The sequence below is a fragment of the Idiotropiscis lumnitzeri genome, chromosome 20, assembly GCF_059441095.1.
Source record: "Idiotropiscis lumnitzeri isolate Australia: NSW breed Sydney's pygmy pipehorse chromosome 20, RoL_Ilum_1.0, whole genome shotgun sequence".
Classification (NCBI taxonomy): Eukaryota; Metazoa; Chordata; class Actinopteri; order Syngnathiformes; family Syngnathidae; genus Idiotropiscis; species Idiotropiscis lumnitzeri.
Window position 1 is genome coordinate 199,510 of NC_142410.1, and position 10,000 is coordinate 209,509.

The window sequence follows — 10,000 nt, forward strand, 5'->3', positions numbered from 1 at the left end:
AAAGAGCTTATACATGTCAAGCATTTTGCATCCTCACCCGACTTGTGGTCGAGTCGCAACATGGATCCCTGTTTGAGCCTGACTGTGCATTACATAGACGACAATTTGCGACTGCGCACCAGAGTACACGTGACGGCACATTTTCCTGATCATGCGCACTTATTTGGCTTGCATTGACATTTCTTTTATTTTATTTAGCATTTAGTTTACAGGCCACACTAGTTCCTCTGCACATGGCATTATTTATATTGTTTACAAGAGACCTATACACAAATCTAGGCCTTTGCACATGGCATTACAGCACCATGGCGCAAGCCATTTGCAGAAAAAGGTTTTGCTAGAGGTAACCCTTTTCTCCTGTTCTTTGTGACATTGTTCAAGTCATGCAAAGCAAGCTATTTGGAATGTTTATACAAATGATTTTTGTACTTTTATTTTTCATCGAAAATAATGTGTACCTGTGGCTCAATTAAAAAAAAAACAGTTAATATGAATTTCCTGAATTGATTTTGATTTTGTTTTTCCCTTTGGTTCGTTCCAGTTTATCTGTACTGCGTTTAACCAGTGCTAGGGTAGCGCGCCATCAAGTGGTTGTGGTCCATATTAAAAAAAAAACTGACGTAAAACAAGGTCAGAATGATAATTAACAAAATTATACACCATTTACTTATTGTTATGAAACCAATAAACCACAAACATAATTCATAGAAGCAATAATTACATAATCTATAGAATTTAATAAATCAAAAATACAAAACAATAATTGTAAATATAAATTCACATTTTGTGAAAATCAAATGTTCATAAATTTCTAGTGCAGTGCACTTTTTCAATTAACTAGTTCCAAGCTATTTTCAAATTAGTGTTTTCATGGTTCTAAAGTAGCGCAACAAGGTTATTCCATACTATCAATCAAAAAAAGTCAAATCCATTTTAGTATGTATAATCAGTTGAAGGATTTGGCTTCGCCACTAACTTAACCTTCAATGAGTTAAATAGGAACACAGTTGACCGTGCTAACCAGATTTAAGAAGCTACTATAATTAAAAAAAAAGAGTATTGTGTCAACAATGTGAGGAAAAAATAATTGGTCGGCTTTGACTCACCAATGAGTTGATGGGTGTTACAAGTGTCCGGGGGGTAATCAAAAACAGATCTGTGACAGTACACGAATGAATGAATGATCTAAAATAGTAACTTTGAGTGGGCCAATGAGTTTTTAGGGACTCACCGGTAGTAGAAGGTTTCAGTATACATCAGAATTGTTATGCAGTAGAGGTCGGATTGAGTAAACTTTACCAGTAGTTCCAAAGCTTGTAACTGATATCCAATTCAAGTTAGAACCACTGTAAGGTGAGCGTCAACATGCTATGGAGCAGGAGAAATGAGCAATGGTGGTGGTGGTGGCTTTAAAAGGCACAGAACCAGCTGGTTCTATTGACCAACTCAGCTGGTTTTAGTTCACCTGATTACACAGCATTTTTATTTATTTCCCCTCTGTACCATGGACAGAGGGATGTAATTGTGTATATACATGGGGATTTGCGTACATATTTACTGTGCATATTTGCATAGGTTTGCTTTTCCGAATGTTTGCTGCTGATGTTATACATTAACGGCTACATTACGCCGCCGTCTCTGTGTGACCTATGTCTTTGTTGCTGTAACACTGCAAATTTTCCGATTGTGGGCATCTTAGCTTATCTTATTTAGACCCTTAAAATGGCCGATGTTTAATAGGTGATCTAAGTGTTGCCACGGACAGAACTTTTTTGTTAAAAAGTAAACAGTTTTTAAGATCATGAAGGATGAAATACTCTTCTGAGCAAAAAACAAAAACAAAAACAAAAATGAAAAAATAAAAACCAAGTAGAAACAAAAAATGAAACATTTCCTTTTTTTAGCCAGTAGATTAAGCTGCTACTACTAGGAGGAAAAATTAGTTTGTAAGAAATTATTGTGCGGTTACGGTTAAATTTCCTGCAGCTCATGCTGTCAAAGCGACGTCAAACTTCGACGCAAATAAAAGATGGCCGGCGTCGGGTTCGGTATTGCATATGGCTCCTAGATTTTGTTTTGTAAGTCGTTTACATATAGCAATAAATTTTCGAAGAGCTAGGTGAAACATACATATGGGGCTGCTTCTATGAAAATTAAATCTATTGCACATTGGACGAGTCTGTGCAATTCGGCTGAATGATTCTTTTGAATGAATCTTTTTGATGAACCGATTCTAATGATTCAATTCACTTAAAATTAAAAGAACTGTTATGCCCATCACTACTACCCAGACACGCACGGCACGAAACGGCCCGTAGCGCAATCACACAAGAGCTACGGAGGAGGGAGGCCGGCGTACGTAGCAGTTAGGCAGATAACAAGCACCCTCGCCGGACACAAACGTGACGAAACTGCCCGTAGCTCCATCATACGGGAGCTCCGGAGGAGTGAGGCCGGCGTGCGTAATAGTTAAGCCGATGACAAGTACCCTCCACGGACACGCAGGGGACGAAACGGTCCGTAGTTCTGTCACATGGGAGTTAAATTTTACATTTGAAAATAAATTCAGCCCTTTTCTCTTTTTTATTTTCGATAGTCAGAAAAAAATTATAATAATACTAATTCGATATATATCGATTTCAACCGATATGACATACTTGCGTCACGATATAGTTTTCAGCCATATCACCCAGCCCTAGGTTGACTCGCCAAATCGATGGGACACTCTAAAGGCAGTTATTGGAGGGAGATTGATATCACACACTGCATTTGCTAATAGAATCAGATTGGATACATCAGAAACAAACAACGAAATTAAGAGGTTTTGAACAACAGCAAAAACAGACGTGGATTCAGAAATATGAATAAAAAATATTTTCTTTTGGAAGGGGAAAAAAAGAAATCAAGGTTTTTAAAATAAACTTCGACAATTAGAATTGAACAAGCATTGGTCTGCACCAGAATACAATGTTGACGCCAAAAATTTCATCAGAAGAGATGCAAAAGACCATTTGTTGAATGAAATCAGGAAAATCACTAGAAATGGATGGCTTTGGAGAATCCTTCTATAAAACTGTATCAGGACACACAGGCGAGGATTAAAGTAAATGGAGGCTTAACTGGATCTTTCAACTTCGAAAGAGGTACAAGGCAAGGAAGGGTGAGGCCTCTCTCCGAGCCTCTTCACATTGTTTGAGCCTAAAGCACGAATCATTCGGCAAGAAGAAGCTGTAAAAGGGGTGACGATAAAAGGGGGGGAACACAAGATAGGGTAGTTTGCCGATGCTATATTGATTAATTGAACTCGACCTGACGGTAAATATTCTGGCTCAGTAAATGTCACAAAAGTAGATCTTGGTGATAAATTACGCACTGTATTTTCCGGACTATAAGCCGCTATTTTTTCCCCTATATTATGAACCATGCGGCTAATACAACTGTGCTGCTTTTCTGTGGATTTTTTCTTTCACCGGTAGGGGTGTCATGACTTGTTTTAGCTGACCTATATTTATGTTGCTTTGTCTCCCTCCACAGGCGCTTTTGCGCAACTTTTCCCCGATATTTCTAACTTGTCTTCTTATTGGCACATTAAATCACATGACACCTCCAGTTAAAAGTGCACGCATAGTCTGCTAAGTGACGCATTAGCTTTAAGTGTTTACAGCCATTCACGGCCCGTGTTCTCACAATTTCCGCTCGCCGTTTGTGCCGAAAAAAGCATTGCTTGTGAGTAGTAGTTGCCTTTCATTTACATTTGATTTCATTTCATTTATATTCACACATACATAATGTTGTATATAAAACAAAACAAAATACTGTGTGTTTACAATATGAAAAATGGACACCCTCTGAAGCTAAAAGCTTTTGAACAGGGATCCAGCACACCACCACCAAACAAAAGATTTATCTTGTACTGACGTAATCAATTTCATATAAACGTCATATACAAGAAGTTCACAGTGCTAGGCAACGGCTCATAGTTTATAAGGGGAAAGAAAAGACATGTAAATCAAAATTTCAGTGTGGTGCTGAAACAGATATGATGGACCAGTTCATGTACATTTCAACTTAAATAATAACGAATGATAACTCAGTAATCCATGTAAAAGAGAAAAGTTTAACATCTAAGTCATTTGGCTGCAAAATCTTCAGATACATAATTCTCCAGTAGCTTGCGCTTCAGATTTCTTTTAAATATAGAAAGCGTAGCAGATTGTTTTATTTCATTATCCAATTCATTCATATTTGTGGGCCCCTATAACATATACTGAATCGAGTGGATTTTAATTTCCTATATTTCCCTTTCAAGTGCAACCTGTTCCGAGTACTATGTAGGTGAGAGGAAGAGTACAGCGGAATGCGTTCACACCATTTAGTATTTAGCCTGTTAACCACATTATACATTGTAAATAGGTTGTGAAAAATGTTACATTCTGGAAGCTTTAGGAGACCAGACTTTTGGAAGAGGGCATTTGGAGAGGAATTGTATTTAGAGTCGGATATTGCCCTTATGGCTTTTTTTTTTGTAATATGAGTAATTTGGCACTATATGTAGGGTGAGTATTATTCCAAATAATATCACAATAGTTCAGATGAGGTTCAAACAGTGATACAAAGTTAGTAATGCCTCTAATGGGAGCAATCGTTTTAGTTTTTTTTTTTAACCAACTTATCAATATGCTTTTTAAAATTCAAAGACTGGTCAATATGGACTCCTAAGAATTTAGTGGACTCAACTTTCTTAATAAGTCTGCCATCAATAGTTATGTTCAATTCACGATCGCTATATTTATGTTTATTCCTGCTGAAGACAGTATAATTCGTTTTGGTAATGTTCAAGGATAATTGTTACATTTGAACCAAGTATTTACGATTGATAACTTCTCGTTTAAGAGTATTACAAGCTGATCAATATCTTTATGTGATACAAATAAATTTGTGTCATCTGCAAAAAGAATTTCATGAACACTTGAATTTCATTTAACATTGCGTTTGTGTTGCACATTTGATGTTATTTACATTAGGGCAGTGGAGATAATTTGATATCGATATGTATCGCGATAGGTGGGTGAATGATATCAATAGAAAATGGTATTGATAAATTATCGATGCAAAAAAAATATATAAAACAACGGAGCAAATTCACTGCCCTACTCGTCACAAACTCCCTCCCGTTGAGGAAATACAACCCGAGGCTTACACATGCGTGCCGCTGAGCTAGCGTGACTCAAAAACCAAAATAAACAGGTGGCTAAAGTGGACTTACTGGCCGAATTGAGGAAACGCTTGCTTAATAGTTAAGCCGATAACAAGCGCCCCCTCCCGTACACGCACGGGACGAAACGGCCCGGAGCTCCAGTACACGAGAACTCCGTCGCATGGGAGGCGGGCGTACGTAGCAGTGAAGCCGTGAACAAGCATCCTCCGCGGACATGCACGGGCCGTGCACCCACCGCGGACACGCACGGGACAAAACGGCCTGTAGCAGGAGCACACAAGACATCCGTCGCAAGTGAGGCGAGCGTACATAGCTGTGAAGCCGCTAACAAGCAACCTTCGCGGACACGCACGGACGGGACAAAACGGCCCGTAGCAGCAGCACACGAGACCACCGTCGCGAGGGAGGCGGGCGTACGTAGCAGTGAAGCCGCTAACAAGCACCCTCCGCGGACACGCACTAGACGAAACGGCCCGTAGCACCAGAATTCTTCCGTCTCAATAGAGGCCGGCGTGCGTTGTACATTTTAAAATAAAACAAATCGGAATTCAGCCCTTTTGCCCGTTTTATTTTCAATAGTTGTAAATTCCTCATTACTGCTCTGTTTATACAGGTGTTGGTTTGCTGTTTAATTTGCGTATTTAACAACAGACATGTTTTCGGGCAGCTAATAGGTCCTTGTATTTATGTTAATTTATGTCAGGCATATTGTTGGACAGCTAAACGGTCCTAAGAGAGACGTATCGAGTCCGTTAGCCGTGGCTGCGCGATTGCTACATTTTTGTCGCCGTGTACGTGCCAGAATGAAAGTGAGTTATTGAGCTCTGTTGAATTGATTGGAGTGTTATTAAAGCTACGTTGTTCTCTATCCCTATGTCCGGTCACCCTCTTTGATTTGAGTGACTGTTTGGATGAGGCGCTCCGGTGAACGCCCCCAAATTCACATACAGTCCCAGCTCTCCGCAACAATTGTAAAAGAAAAATATATATATAATAATAATAATTTGATATATATCGATATCGACCGATATGACATACATGCCTACCGATATAGTTTTCAGCCATATCGCCCAGCCCTAATATACATGTTCAGTTCATTGCTTGCATTCCGAGTGTCAGTAACTTTATAGTAAGCTATGAACTACATTTTACATTGTTTACAAGTTTTGAACACCTCTTAATATTATCATTTATGTATGCTTATGTCATTTGAATGGCATGCTATAGTTGTACTATATGTTTTTTCATCATTTCAGTTTTACAAGAAAGTTATACTCAAGAGATTGAAGACAACAGTAAAACAATTCAACTTAACTCCAGCCTCTGCATTTCTCTTGAAGATTGTTCTCTATCTGACAATTTGTGTTCAGACACACACTGAGGACAGAATAAGGGCCACTCTATATAAATAAATCTTGATTATTTTTTTTTCTCTTGGGTCTGATCTATTTTAATCAGCAAGTAGTTGCCATGTTAAAAGGCGCTGTTTTAACAATCTGTTTATGTACCTTTATGTGCATTCACAGTACAAAATTGTTCTGTACATGCAGTAAACTAATTTTTTTCAACATAGAAAACTGCGGCTTATAGTCTGGTGCAGCTGGCTTGTACATCTTTTTCCGTTTTGTTTTATGGCATAATGGCCTTTGGACGGTAATGACACAACATTTAAAAAAGATTCAAGTATTGACTTCAACTAGGCCAATCCAAAGCCTTCATTTTGTTTTTTAAGTCTTTGACTCGCTGATGTTTTCAATCGTGGTGATGCAGAAGCAAAACGCATTTAAGCTTGAGCACATTGTTCGACAAATACTCTCGCTCAGGATTTTCAGGTAAAGAGAAAAATTCATGACTCCATCACTCACAGCAAGTCATCCAGGTCCTGAAGAAAAGGGCAGCCCCAAACCATCACACAACCACCAGTATTATCGACTGCGTGCATTCTTTTTTTTTTTTTGCTGGAGATGTCAATTACGTTAATTCCCATGCGTTTAATTTGTTTGGATCATGGCATTTTGTTGCAGCTTTTTTTTAATCTTTTGAATGATTTCTGATATCTTTTAAGAGGTTCTATTTATTTATAGAACGGGTATTGTCTTAGTAGTAGTAGTCAGTGAACTGAAAAAAAGTCAACACAATTTTTTGTTTTGTTTTTTGGACATTGATATGTTCAATGCGCCAACGCTAGTCTAAATACGCCTTGGATGTTGCCCGAACTCTGAGCTACTCGAATGCCATTTTCAGTCAACGCACGTGACTGCTGCCAGGATGGCCGCGTGGTCTAAGGCGCCGCGTTCAGGACCCAGTCTCCCCAGAAGGCCTGGGTTCGAATCTCGAATTTCCCCATTGTGGGACTAATAAAGGGAATATTATTATTATTTATGAGATGGATGAAACTGACAGATTTTGCTGTTTAATTCATATCCCACAAATTCAATAGTAATCAGAAGGCCGTGTTTAAACAATTGAGGGTGTACCGAACTTGTGGAAAAGAGATTTTTGTGGTTGACTTTTTCACGCAAGGTCAGGTAGTTTTGATGATTTTGTTCCTTCAAATTATTTTAAAAAATGCATTCAATATTGACTGACGATATCATTGTCTGAACTCTACTTTTTTTTAATGATCTTAAGCAGTATAAACAGTAGGGCTAGGGAAAAATATCATTTTGCGTTGTAGTGCGATATATTTTGGTCGATACTAAGTATTGTTACGTAGAGGGGACGTTTAGGGAGTGAGTATCGGTGCTTTTGATAAAATGTTGAGCGCCGTGATTTAAGTTTTTTTTTTTTGCCTATCTTGCACGCCTGTTGTAAGGAACCATTCAATCATGACACTTGAATAAATGTCAAATGAAGTTAAAACTTGTGTTTTTATTCATGTTTTAAGGTTAATACTTTTCAGCATTTAAGTATCGCAATACGTATTGCATGGCCACCCAAGTATCGGGATACGTATCGGATCGTGAATAAAGCCCTAATAAAAAGTATACAATACAATACAATTTTATCTATATAGCGCATTTCACAACAGCTGGACCTGTAACAAAGGGCTTTCCATATGGTGTAATATAAATGAGTGGGAAATTGGCACATTATATATGCACACACACGCGCACATGCACGCACACGACCCCCCCCCCCCCACACACACACACACACAGACACACACACCTACAGTGTCGCTGAAAAATTGCTGTTTCCATCTCACCTTGACATTAAAGTCGTGGGGCAGTGTTTTAGCTCCAGTGAGACGCTTCACAAGAAATCCTTTCCAGTTAGAATGCTTATGCTGTATGCCTACAAAAGATATTGCATACACATTCATACAACTGAAAGCCCAACAGAAACAAGATGTCTCATAAAGATGAGAATATCTCGGTCGGATCAGTCTTACTTTTTGGCGGAACAAGAGGTTTTCCACTAGAAGCACACCAGCCCACAGGATGAACTTCAGGGATACAAAGATTACACCAGAAGTCCTTGCTGCTGTCAATGTCAAACCCTTCATAGCGCAGGAGAGCTTTGAACCCTGTAGAAAAGGGCAGATATCTATCACAATCTGTGGTTATTCAGTAGGCAGATTAAGCATCACCAACAAATTAAAAATCGGTTGCTAAGTAACGAATGCATAGTGGCAGGAAAAAAATGTGAACCCTTTGGGAAACTGTACAAAAAAAGTACTGTATTTTCACAACCATAAAGTCCCAAATCTCCAAAATTGACAGAGCGCCCTATAATGCAGAGCGCGGGTGCACAGATCAAGTTTCTTGAGCAAAGCGCCTGCCCACCGCGCATGTTAGCACCCTCTTTTGGCAAAGTCTGAGACTACAAAGCACCGCAGCATTGACTGAGAGAAACACAATACACTACAATACAATACAACTTCATTTATATAGCGCATTTCACATTGTGTAAAGCACTCTTGTTGGTCACGGTTTGACACCAGCAGTTGACAACAGACCAGTATGTGCGCGAGGGAGAAAGCTGGATAAAAGGGCCGCTGTCCACGATGTCGAAAACTGTCTTATCATTAATGCTATTGCAACCAAGAAACATCACAGGTTACAGACTATAGGGAGAAGAAAATAAAACCACGACATGCTGTCCATAGCACACCACTCACGGCATCTCACTAACCAGCCATCTAATTGGATGAGACTGAAGGACTCCAGAATGCTTTGCAGCAAATTGATACATGTTTTGTGTTAATTGTATTTCTTTTTGGTATATTAATGGCACGAGAGATACTTGTTTTGGTTGTTTCATTGTTTTATAGTATGCTGTTCAGTTGATATTGGTTTTGATTTAAAACTGTAATGGTAAGGAATGTGGTGACGAGTGACATCCCTCCCCTGACGTGTGATCACATACTGTAAATGGCAATATGGCGAGCCTGTTACAGGTTGAGTTGTCCTAAAAGCTGCCTGAGCACCTGCGGGACTGCTAAGAATGTGACAAACTCAATTTTGCCTTATCGAAGCTGCCTTTCTCAAAACGTGTTACAGCATAAATGCGAGCTATCGTTTTAGTACTGACGAATGTTTTGACGTATCTGAGCCGAATAATATGCTGCACCCGTTGTGTGTGCATAAAACAGAAAAAGCACACACAACTGAGACTGCTCCCTTTAATATGGTGCGCCCTATGGTCATTAAAATACGGAAGTATAAGTATATGATCATTTGAATTGCATGAAAAAACAGTCTGGTTAAATTACTTTGACAATTACGTTATTAGATTTTTATATTGCCAAACAAATAATCAGAGGACAGGGTTGAGCCT

The 10,000-nt window shown here is 39.0% G+C and overlaps 1 protein-coding gene across 7 annotated transcripts in view; it reads right to left on the bottom strand.

The window, feature by feature from the left end:
* The window catches only part of mbtd1 (mbt domain containing 1), a 138,244-nt gene that overhangs the window by 97,360 nt on the left and 30,884 nt on the right, over positions 1-10,000 (bottom strand). For all 7 annotated transcript variants that reach the window (XR_015839975.1, XM_088283641.1, XM_088283640.1 and 4 more), the window contains exons 7-8: positions 8,613-8,747; positions 8,427-8,515 (exon numbers count right to left, since the gene is read on the bottom strand). Coding sequence is in view for 6 of the 7 variants with exons in the window: in XM_088283641.1 (XP_088139767.1) it covers positions 8,427-8,515; positions 8,613-8,747 (224 nt within the window). In the remaining variant the exon portion in view is untranslated. The remainder of the gene's footprint in view (positions 1-8,426; positions 8,516-8,612; positions 8,748-10,000) is intronic.